This window comes from Diabrotica virgifera, chromosome 5, assembly GCF_917563875.1.
Source record: "Diabrotica virgifera virgifera chromosome 5, PGI_DIABVI_V3a".
Taxonomy (NCBI): domain Eukaryota; kingdom Metazoa; phylum Arthropoda; class Insecta; order Coleoptera; family Chrysomelidae; genus Diabrotica; species Diabrotica virgifera.
In genome coordinates this window covers 222504261-222522011 of record NC_065447.1, presented here as the reverse complement: position 1 = coordinate 222522011, position 17751 = coordinate 222504261, and the positions used below count along the sequence as shown (strand labels likewise).

Genomic DNA, 17751 nt, shown 5'->3' with positions numbered 1-17751 from the left:
ACGTACTAATTCATAGAAGTTAATGTTTTTGAGCATTAGTTAATGTATCTACTTACATTGGACCAATGATACTGATCTTTGGACGAAAATTAATGCTCTCCGTTTTTGAATCAATGTTTTTTTCATTAAATTTACGCACTTTTCTGGTTTAGTGAATGTCATCTTCATGTATATTAGTATATTTGTATATAACATACAAATAGTTAATAAGTAAACAAAATGACGACTTAATATCTACATAAATATTACAGATATAGGTTGAAGCAACGATTTTTTGCCGATTCTCAAACTAATATTAAATATCTATAAGTTTAAAGAAAAACAACATATATTTCTAATTAATACAAACAACTTTTTATAATGTAATTTGGAAAAAACTGAATAACTAAATATAACAGAAATTGTTTCTTCTTATAAAATATATAAAAATACATACAGTGAGCACGTAAAGGTTGGAATAAATTAATTTTCTCGAGAATGAACGATTTTTGAAAAAAATCCCGAAACAGGTCAATTTTTATTTTTAAATTACGAGTTTTTGGCATATATATCATACTAGTGACGTTACCCATCTGGGCGTGATGACGTCATCGATGATTTTTTTAAATGAGAAAAGGGGTCGTCTGATAGCTCATTTGAAAGGTAATTCAATTCTCTATGCAGTAGTATAAACATTAACATAAATATTTATACAGGGCGTCCAAAAAAAATTTTTTTGAAATAAATTTATTGACATAAAAAGAAGAATGTATGTAATTTTTTAATTCAAAATACATTTTACTGCTCTCAAAAAACAGAAAAAAATGTTTATTTGAAAAATAATCATCGCTACTCGCTTAAATTTAGTGTTTAAACTGTCAAGAGGCAGGTGGGTGGCTGCATTAATATGTAATTTAAGCAAAAACAATATTTATTTGTTAAATAAACATTTTTTTTCTGTTTTCTGAGAGCAGTAAAATGTATTTGGAATTAAATAAGTTACATACATTCTTCTTTTTATGTCAATAAATTTAATTCACCAAAAATTTTTTTGGGCATCCTGTATAAATAATTATGATAATGTTTATATTACTGAATAGAGAATTGAATTACCTTTCAAATGAACTATCGCACGACCCCTATTCTTATTTAACAAAATCATCGATGACGTCATCACGCCCAGATGGGTGACGTCACTAGTATGATATATGTGCCAAAAGGTCGTAATTTAAAAATAAAAATTGACCTGTTTCGGGATTTTTTTCCAAAATCGTCCATTCTCGAGAAAATGAATTTATTCCAACCTTTACGTGCTCACTGTATGTATATATTTATATTATATAAAAATGTATACCTGATATCGTGAAAATAAATACATATCTCTGGGATTAATTATATCACAACCCTTACAAAAAACAAATGGTTGAATGGCATTTTTCTTTGATTTCAAAAATCTAATATGATCTTCGACTTCTTGCTGGGTCTTCCCGATGTAAGAATGATTACTGGAAATCTCTGATATATTTAAATCTAATTTATAATTTAAATCTGATATATATCTAAAATATGGTATATTTTATTATATATTTGGTTGTCGATTAAGATCTTTTTTTTAACCATTTTATTAGTTTGTACAAAATACCGATGTAGAACCCAAAGAAGAACTGCATGTTAGCCATCTATAATTTATATTAATAATTATTATAAAAAAATAAATCTAAATCGTGAAGATAGTTGTATTTTTGGGTAAATCTTAGTTTAACTTAGAAAATGATAACCCATATGTTCGCACATCGTTTGCTTATGAAAAGCCTCATGTCGATGACAAGGGGCTTTTCATAAATAAAAGCACTATTGGCAACATACTGTTTCAGAAGAAAGTAAAATTGAGAAAAACAAAAAAAGGAAATGTTTACTTTGTCTTCCTACCATGAATTTACTTGCGAAAGATTTAAAAAAGGAGTGGTTGTTGTACCTGATTTTATAGGTGGATTTTTTAGAAAAACCTTCAAATTATTATCTAATCCACTGTCTATTGCTGAGCCATCTTCCCTTTCCTCGTTAGCAAGGAAAACGCATGAATCAAAGGTCCCAATTCATCAAGAAAAAATTAATGACCTGAAGAAACTTTTGCAATACGTCCCTCAAGAAAACAAGTGGTTTTACAATGAGCTTGCCCTATGGCCTACAGTTGCAACCAAAAAATGAGCAAAAATGTATAAAATGGCAATTAATTTTAGCTAATTGTATTGTCTTAGAACTATTTTAATAAAGTAATATTAATTATAAATAAACACGGTGTAAATTCATCAACCAATCAAAACTTTCCCCGTAAAACAACACTTTTGTTTATGAAAGGCCTTTTGTCAGTTATTTTCAATAATAAAAAAATACAGTATTGATTTTAAAAAGTGATGTCTAACATGATTTATTTTGAGTTTTAAGGTTCTTAAAATGATTCGAAAAATCAGAAAAGTATAAAATCGTTTTTTATAAAACTCAACAGTTTTTTCTTGTTTCCCAAAATTTACATTTTGTGACAAAAGACCTTTCATAAATAAGCAATTCATTTGTCGAATTAGCTTTTCAAAAAATTTACAAAGAACAAAAATTAATTAATTCTAGATATGTAGGATTGAATAATGAAATAGGTACTTACATTCCGTAATGTCTTCATGGGTAGGTGATCTTTTCAAATAAAAATTTATTTGTGTTATCCTTGATATGACTTTCACACTGAAGAAAGGAGATAATTCTTTCGAAATTGCTGTCCCTCCTAGCAGACAGTCACCCTGCAGACTCTGAGGAGCGGTGTTTGGCACTAGTGATTTGGTTGATTTTTCTAAGGTATGTATTTACATATAGTGTAGGAAACAGAGGTTGAACCTTGCAAAATGGACACAAGTCCGGTTTTATTTTTTTTCTGGCATATCAAGGGGTGCTTATTATAAGACTAACTTTTTCTGAAAAAATTTCGCCCCGGAACCCCCCTTTTCACCCCTTTAAAGGGGGTAATTTATGGTTTTTGCAGAACGTAGCCCTTCCTGTACCTTTTACAAAAAATTTCTTTTACAGAAATATGAAGAGGACTATATTTTCTACGATTTATTTCCAACAGCATCTCTCTATCATCCACCGTTTAGCAAGGGTGACGCCCCAAAGTTGACAAGTTTTTAAAAAAGATGTTTTTAAAAAAAAATATATTTTTCCCTAACTGTAACGGAAATTAAAAAGAAATGCTGCGGAGATTATTCACAAATAATTGACTCATTTTTTGGTATAGGTTTCACTTAAGGGTAATTGCCCTTTTTTTAATTACAGGGTGTTACATTTTAAAAAACCCCTTTTTATACCATCTGAACCGTTTATGCTAGAGTAAAAAGACTTTCAGCGATTACCCATGTACTGGTGTTATTTACAAATTTGTATAATGCACCCCCATTTTTTCCCCGGAACCACCCAAAAGAAAAGAACAATTAATAAATAAAGTGATTTTCTTGGAATCCTTCACACACAATGCCCTTCATTAATATGCTTCATATATCATTTTGTGCAAGTTATTATTACCCATGCATGGACACTAAAAGCGATTTCCTAGTGCAACCCCTGTAGCCAAAAACAATAAATAAAATGGGGGGTTGAAATTTTTTTTTTGTTTTTTGCTTTTTGATCCATATGGGCATATGCTTCATCAATAGTGCTTTTCCAAAATATATATGGCTATTGCAACATCCCTGCGCAAACCACCCCTATCCTTGAAAATATACTGCAGAAACTACCCCTATACCTTATCCAGCATGTTTTTACGATTTTCTCATTACCTATTCATTTTTTTTAAAGAAAACTTAAACAAGGTTAAAGACCACTATTTACTCTAAAAATTAGGTCCTATTCATTTTTTTCGTATACGCAACCGTTACGGCACAGTGGCGCCGTAAACCTCATATATGCTTTGACGGGCTCAAGTTTTTGTTTATTTTTTCGTCATCTCTTTGTTTTATTGATAAAGTACTTATGTAAAATAAAACAACACAGTGTAACCTACAAATCATGACCTATGCACATTTTACATTCTTTGTTCCCCAAAGCTACAGTGGTGGCCCAAAATAATTTTTTTTATATTTTCGCCACCTACACGCATTTTATTGCGTTAATGCTACCTTAATAGCACAATATTCACCCCTAAGTGGTCGCTAAGCAGTGACGGATCTAGGGAGGGGTGATGGGGGCGATCACCCCCACCCCTCTCAAACCAAGTGATATTATATTTGAAGATTATAAAAATATTCATTTATTTTTATAGAAATACTTATATTATATTAATATTATTTTTATAAGAATGACTTTTTATGCTTTAGCGACAGTGGCGGATCCAGCATCGTTAAGAGGGCCAATTGGTTAAATTTCTATAAAAATAAATAAATATTTTTATAATCTTTGAATATAATATCAGTTGGTTTGGGAGGGGGGAGGTGATCACCCCCATCACCCCTCCCTGGCTCCGCCACTGCGTAGCGACCACCTAAGGGTAAATATTGTGCTGTTAAGGTAGCATTAATGCAATAAAATACATGTAGGTGGCGAAAATATGCAAAAATTTATTTTGGGCCACCACTGTGGCTTTGGGGAGCAAAGAATGTAAAATGTGCATAAGTCATAATTTGTAGGTTACACTGTGTTGTTTTATTTTGCATAAGTACTTTATCAATAAAACGAACAGATAACGAAAAAAAAAAACAAAAACTGGAGCCCGCCAAAGCATATATTAGGTTTACGGCGCCACTGTGCCGTAACGGTTGCTTATACGAAAAAATGAATAGGACATAATTTTTAGAGTAAATGGTGGTCTTTAACCTTGTACAAGTTTTGTTTAAAAAGAATACATAGGTAATGAGAAAATCGTAAAAACATGCTCGCCAAGGGATAGGGGTAGTTTCTGCAGTATATTTTCAAGGATAGGGGTGGTTTTCGCAAAGATGTTGCAATAACCATATATATTTTTGAAAAGCACTGTTGATGAAGCATATGCCCATATGGATCAAAAAGCAAAAAACAAAAAAAAAATTTTAACCCCCCATTTTATTTATTTTCTTTTGCTACAGGGGTTGCACTAGGAAATTGCTTTTGGTGTTCATACATGGGTAATAATAACGTCCACAAAATGATATAGGAAGCATATTAATAAAGGGCATTGTGTGTGAAGGATTCCAAGAAAATCAATTTATTTATTAATTCTTCTTTTTTTTGGGTGGTTCCGGGGAAAAAATGGGGGTGCATTATACAAATTTGTAAATAGCACCAGTACATGGGTAATCGCTGAAAGTCTTTTTACTCTAGCATAAACGGTTCAGATGGTATAAAAAGAGGTTTTTTAAAATGTAACACCCTGTAATTAAAAAAAGGGCAATTACCCTTAAGTAAAACCTATACCAAAAAATGAGTCAATTATTTGTGAATATTTGCCGCAGGATTTCTTCTTAATTTCCGTTACAGTTAGGGAAAAATATATATTTTTTAAAAACTTCTTTTTTAAAAACTTGTCAACTTTAGGGCGCCACCCCCGCTAAACGGTGGATGATAGAGAGATGGTGTTGGAAATAAATCGTAAAAAATATAGTTCTCTTCATATTTCTGTAAAAGAAATTTTTTGTAAAAGTTACAGTAAGGGCTACGTTCCGCAAAAACCACAAATTACCCCCTTTAAAGGGGTGAAAAGGGAGGTTCCGGGGCGAAATTTTTTCAGAAAAAGTTAGTCTTATAATAAGCACCCCTTGATATACCAGAAAAAAAATAGAACCGGACTTGTGTCCATTTTGCAAGGTTCAACCTTTGTTTCCTACACTAATATATTTTTAACTATTTATAAATTATTTTGTTGGATTTCTATAAAAATAAGTTGTACTTCTATTTCCACTTTTGCAGATTGATATGGAACTTGGAGTGGCATTTGGAAATGGAAATGGACTTATTGATGGATGGGACAGCAATAATTTCGAAAAAATTATCTCCTTTCTTCGGTGTGAAAGTCATATCAAGAATAAAACAAATAAATTTTTAATTGAAAAGATTACCCATGAAGACATTACGGAATGTAAGTACCTACCTATTTCATTATTCAATCCTGCATATTTAGTGTTAATTAATTTTTGTTCTCTGTAAATTTTTCAAAAGCTAATTCGATACATAGGTAAAAGAAAATATGAACCATTTGAAAATATTTCTAAATGGTATAATCTTATAAAAGATTAGTAAACTAAATCTTTAGGTGATTAAACCGTAAATAATTGAAAAATATTAACTCTTGCAGTCGGTAGTATCTATCAAAGTAAAAATAAACATCTCAACATCTAGCAATTTTTTTTCAGGATAAATTAAAATATTTCTATAAAGTGATACTCAAAAATACAACTATGTTCACTATTTAGATTTATTTTTTTTATAATAATTATTCATATAAATTGTAGATGGCTAACATGCAGTTATTCTTTGGGTTCTACATCGATATTTTGTACGAACTAATAAAATATACTATCAGAGATTTCCAGTAATCATTCTTACATCGGGAAGACCCAGCAAGAAGTCGAAGATCATATTAGATTTTTGAAATCAAAGAAAAATGCCATTCAACCATTTGTTTTTTGTATGGGTGGTGATAATTAATCCCAAGAGATGTTGTATTTATGAAGATGTTGTTGTAGATGTATTTATTTTCACGATATCAGGTATACATTTTTTATATAATATTCATATATTTTTATATATTTTATAAGAAGAATCAATTTCTGTTATATTTAGTTATTCAGTTTTTTCCAAATTACATTATAAAAAGTTGTTTGTGTTAATTAAAAATATATGTTTTTTTTCTTTAAACTTATAGATATTACTTAACATTAGTTTGAGAATCGGCAAAAAATCGTTGCTTCAACCTATATTTGTAATAATTCTGTAGATATTAAGTCGTCATTTTGTTTACTTATTAACTATTTGTATGTTATATACAAATATACACGAAGATGACATTCACTGAACCAAAAAAGTACGTAAATATAATGAAAAAAACATTGATTCAAAAACGGGGAGCATTAATTTTCGTCCAATGATCAGTACCGTTGGTAAAATGTAAGTAGATACATTAATTAATGCTCAAAAACATTAATTTTTATGAATTAGTACGTTCATTCAATATACTTTCGAGTTAAGAATTAATGTACCGATACATTGATTCAATGCACCGATCCATTGATTCAATGTACCGATACATTGATTCAATGTACCGACACATTGAATACGAAAGTACATTGAATGAACGTACTAATTTATAAAAATTAATGTTTTTGAGCATTAGTTAATGTATCTACTTAAATTGGACCAATGATAGGGGAGGAGGGGGCTAGTTGTAACAATTTTCATAAAATCAAGTATATCTTGACAGCTATTTTCCCAATTATCACTAATTAAACACTCAACGCTAGTTTAACTCTTTCTGAATTACATCGAACTGAAAAAAAGTTAAAAAGACTGGTATTTTTTAATCAACTAGCATTTTACGAAAAACATTGCAGTGTTACAACTTACCTTACGCTTGGGGCTAGTTGTAACACCTATTGGAACAGGTTGTAACAGTACGATAATTTAAATTTTTTGGTATATTTTGAAGAAAATAAGAACGTTGCTCCTTTTCAAAGATGTTGCTTGATTTAATAGCGTGGCTTCCGGTGTTCTTAAATATAAATGTTAATTTCAACGCATAACATTTTGAACCCAATCTGGACCAACTCTATAATTTTGATACCAATAAGAAAGAAGTTGCTTAGCACTGAGTTTCATGGCACATTGGTAAGAGAGTTTTCGCATCTTCATGGGAATTAATCCAAAATATATTTCAGCTCACTTCAGAATATACGAAGCCATATTACAACATGTTACAACAAGCCCCAACGTTTTGTTACAACATACCCCGTAGCACAATTTTGTATATTTATTAAAATAACTGTAAAAATATCTTCCTAATCGTAAAAATGTTAAGCAACATCAAAGAATAACTAAATTTAGAAAAGAAATGAACACCAAAAGTTTCATTTCCATTTAAAACAATAGCGATAGCCAAAATTTTATGAGTGTCTAATTTTATATTAACTCATCCAATTGAAGCTCGTGCACAAAACTACTATTTGCAACTACGGGAGGATGACTGGCTAGACGGTGTCATTTGCAGGGCGATAAGAGAATGAGATTGAGCCAGCTAAATTAGTTAAAAACGGTCAAATAACCTATGAAAAAGCCGTGTTACTACTTACCCCTGTTACAACAAGCCCCTTGTTCCCCTACTGATCTTTGGACGAAAATTAATGCTCCCCGTTTTTGAATCAATGTTTTTTTCATTATATTTACGTACTTTTTTGGTTCAGTGTGTGATATACTTCTACAGTTCCTTCAGTCTGTTTTCTATATCCTTTTTTTTTCTTTTCAGTATTCCGTACTAAAAGAAAACTGAAATATCTTGGTCATAAAACCATAAAATAAATAAGAATAAAAATACCTTATAAGTAATTATGACTAGGAACCCGGTTCTCGTAATGTTGTGTCTATACGTAAAAACAAACCCATCTTTTTTAATAGCAGAAAAAAGTTTAAAATATAAGACAGGTAATTTCCTTTTCTACACAAAGATTCAATTAGTTACTTTGATCAACGGCAAATTATGTCATGAAAGAAAAAAACCATATTATTATCTCATTCCGATCCGACCCTGATTTGTAGACGCCACATAACCTGCAATTAAATGCAGTAATTTTCCCGTGTTCAATTCAATCCATATTGTTAATATTTCAAATAACTGCTATTAAATTCCTACATCCTGTTATACTTTTCTTAGGCTATTTAATTTAACGCTAATTAGCACTCATATCGAACGACCTTGACAATTCAAGGCATCTTCTTTATTTATATGATCTATTCAGATGAATTCCGTCTCTTATCTCCGTATCTCCGCATATTGTTAATAATTTTTCTGGTAAATTATGTTACTTTTAGTAAATAATATTAATTATTCTTGTTCTGAAGCTATTTTGTTATGGTCTCTTAATGTAATTTACTATTTTTCTTTGGAATTTGGAATAAGGCAATAGTACATTGTTTACCGGGTAGGAAAAGCTTAACATTCCTGGACGACTGTGAAGATTGCTAAGTCGAGGCGCAAGCCGAGACTTAGCAACACAGAGTCCAGGAATGTGGCTTTTCCTACGAGGTAAACATACTATTTTTCCGCAAATCGTTTAAAATTCGACAGATATTGATTGATTTAAAAAAAACGCGATAATTTTATTCCCAAATAAATGGTGCTTTGAAATTCCTAATAAAATTACTTGGGTTACTATGGAAACGTATTGAGAATTAATATTCTATCATTTATGTAGAACACTAACAACTGTACGGAAATATCATTTCCTTACAGTAAGGAAATGACATTTCCTTACAGTAAGGAAGTCCTGACTTTTTCTTCAAGAAATTTTGACAGGAATGTCAAAATTTCCTGGCGATTTGCGGAAAATAAGTTTATTTCACGTTTCGTTTTCCACTTTAAAAATCGTTCTCAAAATCATCATCATCATCGATGCTTTTCAATCCGGATGGAATGTTTGCCGCTCTTACTTAGAGCTCTCTGCTAGAGCTTAGAGTTCTCTCTCTAGATCACCCTGCCTCCCTGCATTCTTCTTGTGTATTTTCAAAGCTTGTATGACTTGGCTTTCGTTTCAATTTTCTTTCACTCATTTAAATATGTGCATAGTTCCCTGTAGGGATGGGAAAAACCTACCGGTTATAACCTAAAACCGGTTTTTTACTCCGCAATAATCGGTTTTTCCGGTTGTTTTCTTGTCCCGGTTATAACCGGGTCCAAGGTGAGAAGAGTCCAAGATGGCGGACAGTGAAGTTGCTGTTGTTAATGAAAGTGACGAAAAATCCGAAAAACATATGTGTAAAAGTTGTAAAAGAGCTATAAAAGCTGCTGTTACGTGTAATGAGTGTAAAGCTACATACCATAGCTATTGTGTTGTGAGAATAAAAGGCTTTAGGGTTATAAATTACAACTTGGCGCTTTGTCCTAAATGCAACGATAATAACAATGCTAATATCACCCTAGAGGACCGGTACAAGTTACTAGAGGACTCCAATGCCTTTTTGTCCATTTTGTTGTTGGAAGTGCAAGAAAAAAACGACCTCTTAAGAGATAAAATAGTGTTTTTGGAAGAAAAATTGGAAAATGTGCGTAAAAGTGAGGTTAAGAATCCCAAAAGTTCCCGCCACACTGAATCTGAGAGTAATGAAAAAATAGGAAGTTTGAGTGTTCACCAACATTGTAAAAAGAAAACCCAACATTTAATGTCAACATCAGGTGATGAAAACTTAAGGACTGCTAAGCCCGAAAATACTGAGAAAAAGAAGAATAGAGAACATAACCATGAAATTTCAAAAAGTCAAAATATTACCAATGAAATGAATTTACAGATTCATAATCAAAACAACAGTCATGTTATGAACGAAAACATGAGTGATAACCACATTATAACAAGCAGTCAGGTGAGTAAAGCTGTTAGTAATGCAATAGCAGGCACAATTTTACCTAAGATCATTGAGCCACCCAAAAATAAACAACAAACTAATAGTACTTTTACCAAATTAGTTACTAAAGGATCTGCCAGTAGCACTGGAATTTTGTTTAAAGGCGTTCCTGGGAAAAAATGGCTATTCATAGGCCGAATTGATGCCAATGCCACTGAACAAATAATTTTTGACTATATTAAACAAAATGCACAAATATCCAATGTAAACCAATTAGTTGTCAAAGAATTACCATCCAAAGCAAGCTCCAAGAGCTTCAAGATAGGAATCTGTGAAACATTGTATAATACAATTAATATTAGTGATTTTTGGCCAGAAAATGTAATTTTTAGACCATTCAATTTTCGAGAACATCATAGAACACAAACGAAACCTGCAAATTTTCAGAATACACCAAGAAATGCAATAAATATTTAAAATTTTATTACCAAAATGTAAGGGGTATTAAAACAAAACTACATACCCTTATGTGCAATGTACTTGTTGAAAACTTTGATATTGTCTTGCTGACAGAAACATTTTTAGAAAAAAGTATATTGACTAGCGAGTTGGGTCTTGATGGGTATCAAATTTTTAGATGTGATAGATCTGAGAAAACCAGTAGACGTGTAACACAAGGTGGGGTGCTTATTGCAGTTAAAAACACATTGTCTTGTCGTATACTTAATACTACAGTTGACACTATTGAACATTTGTTTGTGTTGATAAGTATTGGTTGTCATAAAATACTTATCGGAAATGCCTACATACCTGGTGATTCAAATGTAGAAACTTATGAGACATATTGTTTATCTGTCATGAATGTTGTTGAGCAAATGGAAATTACTGACATTCTATTATGGGGTGATTTTAATTTACCTAAGATAAAGTGGATAAGTTGTGAAAATAGTTCGATCCCTTGTGGAATAATAACTAAACAAGCTAATTTTATATCTGATTGTGCTGCTTACCTTGGATTATATCAAAATATAGACATTCCAAACAGGTATAACAACTATTTGGATCTACTTTTCTCCAACCATAAGGATGTACATGTTGTCATAAGTGATAAACCTGTTTTAAAATTGGATGACCCGCACCCAGCTTTTGAGTTAGATTTTGTTCTATCTGATGCTTCAATACCATTGCTTAGTGATTATTATTATTAAAACTTCAAATGTGCTGATTTTAGACAAATAAATTATCATCTGCCTTGTGTGGATTGGAGTTTCATTTCTGAGGAAGCAGATGTCGATATTGTTGTATCTCAATTTTATGACATAGTATTCTATATTATTGATACCTTTACACCTAGATCTAGATACAAATCCCCAAAATTCTCAAGATGGATGAATAACGAATTAAAACATCTTATTATTGAAAAGAAAAAAGCTCATATAACATACAAAAGCACAAGTTCCTATGAAGATTACTTAAAATTCTCTTACATAAGATCTCAATGTAGAGAATTATCAAAAACATCATATAAGAACTATCTAAAAAATTTAGAGTCCCAACTATGTAACAAAAAAGAATTTTGGCGGTTTGTAAATTCAAAAAAGGGTTCTCTGGAGTATCCACAGTGTATGTTCTTTTCTGAAAGAGAGACAACTGATCCCCAGGAAATAACTGAGTTGTTTTCTGAACATTTTGCATTTGTTTTCTCGGAATATGAAGATACACACATGTCTTTTAGATATAAAATTTTTTTCAGATATTGGTGGTATGGAACTTTCTGTGTTGGATGTTTTTGATAGAATAATCAAATTGAAACCATCACTAAGTAAGGGTCCGGATGATCTGCCAGTATTGTTTTTAGAGAACTGTAAATATGTCCTTTCAGAAGTTTTGTGTAAAATCTTTAACCTATCCTTGAAAACTGGAAAATTTCCAGCTGTTTGGAAACAATCTTTTGTTACACCCGTTTATAAGGATGGAGATAAGTCAAATATTAAAAATTATAGAGCTATATCTAAGACTTCACTTATTCCAAAGGTTTTCGAAGCAATGGTGGCAGATAAATTAAATCCACTTTTTAGAGATATTATTATTGTTGAACAGCACGGTTTCACCAAAGGTAGGTCAACAGTTTCTAATCTTTTAAGTTATGAGCATATCTTGTTAGGTGCCTTGGAGAATGGGTACCAGGTTGATGTAACTTATACCGATTTCTCTAAGGCATTCGACAAAATTGATCAGAATATCTTACTTGGAAAAATGTCTGCCTTGGGCATTCATGGATCAATGTTTGATTGGTTTCAAAGTAACCTTAAAGAAAGAAAACAAGTTGTGAAAATGAAGAACTTTATCTCATCTGAAATCATTGTTACTTCTGGAATTCCACAGGGTGGTCACTTATCAAGTTTATTATTCAATGTATTTATTAATGATATCAAGAATGTTTTTAATAAGTATTTATTCAAGGCCTTCGCAGATGATGTCAAAATACTGAACATCATCAAGTCTCCAAATGATTGTCTAGACTTACAAAGAGAACTAAATATCTTCTCAAATTGGTGTAATATTATTAATCTAACATTAAATATAAATAAATGTAAAATCATTACATTTAGCAGAATAAAAAAACCTATTCTTTTCAATTACACTCTGAATTCGGTAGGCCTTGAAAGATGTTACCTAATAAAAGATCTTGGTGTATGGTTTGATAGTGAATTAAATTTCTCAAACCATATTGATCTGATTACAAATAAAGCAATGAGGTTGTCAGGGTTTGTTTTTAGAACATTAAAATGTTTTGACAATATATTTGTTTTAAAGGAAGTTTACTGTTCCTTAGTGCGATCAATTCTAGAATATGCAGCACCTATATGGCATCCATATTACACTGTGCACAAAGAAAAACTTGAACGAGTTCAGAGAAAGTTTTTGAGACGAATAGGTCACAAACTAAAAATACCTTATGAAGAGATAAATGTTAATGACATCATGAGGCTTTTGAATTTAACCCCTTTGGAAACCAGAAGGAACTATTTAGATATTTGTACAATATATAAAATCATAAATAATATTATTGATGACCCAGATCTCCTGGCAGCTGTTGGCCTGCGTGTTCCATCTATTAATTCCAGAAATAGCCAACTACTTAACATTGAGTTTCATAGAACCAATTATGGCATTAACTCGCCTATTTGTCGAATGAGCAAATTAACAAATGAAATGTTACAAAGTGTGATTTGGATTTATTTAATGATGGTTTTAATAAATTTAGTGGTAAAATAAAAAAGTTTCTATCAAATTAATGTTAAAATTATTATGGTAAAATGTGTCTTATTTATTAAATATGTAATCTGATTTCAAATTTGTTACCTCCAAACTTTTTGTTATATATATGTTTCAGTGTTTTTATAATTATTGAAAAAAAATCTAGTCACAACGACATCTTGTTATTGTTATAGTAATCTTTTAATATATTTTGACTTGTATGTATATTCTAATGATTTAACTTTGTAAGACTATATAGGTTATACTTATAACTATCCTTTGTACTTTTATAATTATTGTTGTTTTATACCTACTTACTCTGTAAATGCTATATGCGTAAATAAAATTTTGACTTTTGACTTTGACCGGTTTTTTCTTTTTAAAGTAATAACCTGTGAAAAACCGGATAAATTACCCCTGGCAATAATGAATATCGAGAAAAAATGGGGAAGTTTTTTTTATCTATCATGGGATAAATATATTAATATTAATCCATCCTCATATATGTATATCGATATGAATGCCGTAGCGACTGTCTGCCTAAAACAATTCGACGTTTTTTTCCGGAGAAATAAAACTTCTAATATTTTGTCATGTATTTGTTTAAAGAGGTGAATTCAGCATGAGCATCTAGTCGGTGAATGTTCTTTCTTTTGTTTAGTTATAACTCTGACATAAATAAATAAAAGTAGGTAAAAAGCATACAGTGCATTTTGATTATTTCACTATACACGCTACAGTCTTACGGAATCATTTGATGGCGAATAAACTGTACGAACAGCATCCCAGCGAGTAACTGGATTAATTGACGGGCACTGCTTTAGCTTTGCTGCTGTAATCAAGAAGCTAAACATGCATGTTTTATAATCTTGATAGTAAGAGATAAACTAGAAATTAAGGAAACTGCACTGGGGTACAAAATTAACCGTACAAAAATGGGTCATTTTTGATGTCTCGAATTTCCTAAACCTGTTGTCCGATTTAAGTGTTTTTTTTAATATATTATAGCCTTATTCTTTATCAATATCTCTGTGATAGTAATGTTGATAAACAGTTAAATTTTCATTGTATACCGGGTGTACCAATCAAACTGTGTTTTTTCTTAAAGTTCGCATCACCCTGTGGAATATTCTACCTTTTACAAAATACTGAAATTAAAATCCAACTATAGTCTCATATTTTCTCAACATTTTGTTTTTTGATTCATTCGCTTACATTACCCGTATGTACACCATTGGTGAATATTAAAATCTTACTTGTATGTCAAAAAATGTACAATAACTACGTCTTAACATCCACCAAATTTAATTTGCACATCTCAACCGGTTTTAAAGCAACAAATAAATCGTCAGTTTGTAAGAAAAATTTCACCATCCTCTATCTCAGAAACGAAGCATTTGCGGACAAAGGTGTATAAAGCAAACTGTCATTATTTTTTCATATAGAATTACCCCTTGAAGTTTGCCAGACTTATTTAAAACACCCTGTATTGATGAAAAACAGGGCTAATTGTTAAAGTACCTAACTTTTTTATGGTCCAACATAAGCGAATGAATCAAAAAACAGAATGTTAAGAAAACCTTACGCTATAGTTGGGTTTTCATTTGAGTATTTTATATATGCTAGATTATTCCACAGGGTGATGCGAAGTTTGAGACAAAACACAGTTTTATTGGTTCGCCTGGTATACAATGAAAATTTACGTGTTTAGCAACAATATTATTACAGCGATATTGTTATAGAATATGGCTATAACACATCAAAATAATCACTTAAATCAGACGACAGGTTGAGGAAATTCGAGATATCAAAAATTACCCATTTTTAAGGTGTCCGGTTAATTTTGCACCCCAGTATATAACAGATTTCTCAAAAATATAAGCTGAAAAACTTCCAAATTATTCCACTCCTATTTCTGGCGGATGTGTCCTAAAGTAAGCGACGCTTAGCTGCGTGCCTTGGCTCCCCGCCAAAATCACAAAGAATCCCATTTCTCAAACTCTCCCAGATAATACGCGGGTCTGCTTTAGCCGGTGAAATTTTCCCAGCAGGATATTTGGTTCTTACAGTACTTTCCTTCGAAGATGCAAATTTAAATTTTTTAGGAAATTTTTATGATTGGGAAAGTGGAAAAACGCTACAATATTTCAATGTCACTTTGATAGAAGACCATTCGGAATATCAAGACCAAATTGATGGTCTATTGGCTATAACAGGTTGGCCGAACTCGTTAAATTTTGTATAAATATGTAATCGTTAATGAAAGATGTGCAATTAGTAATTTGTTGGAAACCAAAGTCAAAGTTTTCTGGCATGCACAGAGAGAGCTAGGAGGACAGATGGAATAAAATGTTTAGACATTGAAGACCACAACTTAGATATATCCAGATGATATTAAACAACAATTTGGACAGGTATATACATACATACCTATATATGCAAATAGTCCATGATAGAGAACGATGGAGAAAAAGAAAGGACTATATTCAAAGAGTACAGGCCAGGGTAATAAGACAAAAATATACCCTGTTCGTGACACTTCAGCAGCCAGGATACTAAAGGGTTTTTTCGACAGGTAATACCTATAGGAACAAATTGTAACTATTTCCTGCGTAGGATCTGGCGGCCATTTTTATTTATAAGCAATTAACTGTCAAAAAATGGAATTTTCCCCTTTTTTTTTCAAATCAACAGAAAACAGTGAAACTTATGATTTTTTTTTATTACAAATATCTTCGAGATTATGGAACAAGCTTTAAAATGACTTATTACAAAGTTTGATATACTCATTTATTATTAATATAATTGCGAAAAAAGTCGGAATTGCAAAAAAAAATATTTTCGCAATAACTTTGTAAAAATTAGTGTACAGCTTTAAAATTGTTGTCAAATGAGGAATCTTTGGTGCTTAATATGTGATAAAAATTTCAAAGCGATTTATTCAATTATTGTTTAAATTTTATTCAAATTGTTTTTCCCAGAGAGCATTTTTTTGCAGTAACATAAGTCAGAAAAACAATGACGTTAGAACCATTCCACAGGTGTCAAATGAAAGAGCATGAGCTACACTTTCAACATGGTTTAAAAAAGTGAATAAAAATGCATTTATTAGTTATAAATAATTAAGCAAAATTATCGTCAATTTTTCTTTATAAACTTTTTGAATAACTTTTTCCAAAAAAATTAAATTTTTTACTCTGTTTTAAGTGCACAACTACCAAGTAATGTTATTTATATCATAATTAAAAGATAAAAAATTGTAATAAATATATATAATTTCTTATATAACAAAATAAAAAGTTTATAAGGAAAGATTTACGATACTTTTGCATAATTATTTATTACTAATAAATGCATTTTCTATTCACTTTTTTTAAACCAAGTTGAAAATATACATGCTCTTTTATTTGACACCTGTGGAATGGTTCTAACATAATTTTTTTCTGACTTATGTTATTGCAAAAGAAAAATGCTCTCTGGGATAAATAATTTAAATAAAATTTAAACAATTGAATGAATCGCTTTGAAATTTTTATACATATTAAGAACCAAAGAACCCTTATTTGAGAAAAATTTCAAAGCTATATACTAATTTTTACAAGTTATTGCGCAAATAATTTTTTTTGCAATTCCGACCTTTTTTCGCAATTATATTAACAATAAATGAGTATATTAAACTTTGTAATACGTCATTTTAAAGCTTTTTCCATAATATCGAAGATATTTGCACTAAAAAAACCATAAGTTTCCCTGTTTTCCATTGATTTGAATAAAATGAAAAATGCCATTTTTGACACTTAATATTGTATAAATAAAAATGGCCGCCAGATCCTACGTAGGAAATAGTTACAATTCGCTCTTATAGGTATTATTTATTACCTGTCGAAAAAACTCTTCAGTACCCTGGCTGTTCAAGTTTAATGGAAAAAACCTTATTACCCTGAACTAGTA

The 17751-nt window shown here is 30.9% G+C and overlaps 1 protein-coding gene across 1 annotated transcript in view; it reads left to right on the top strand.

Moving 5' to 3' along the window:
* Positions 1-8473, top strand: part of LOC114331424 (uncharacterized) — a 38896-nt gene extending 30423 nt beyond the window's left edge. The window contains exon 2 of the mRNA XM_050652175.1: positions 8450-8473. Within this exon, the coding sequence (XP_050508132.1) occupies positions 8450-8473 (24 nt within the window). The remainder of the gene's footprint in view (positions 1-8449) is intronic.
* The last annotated feature ends 9278 nt before the right edge of the window (positions 8474-17751 follow it).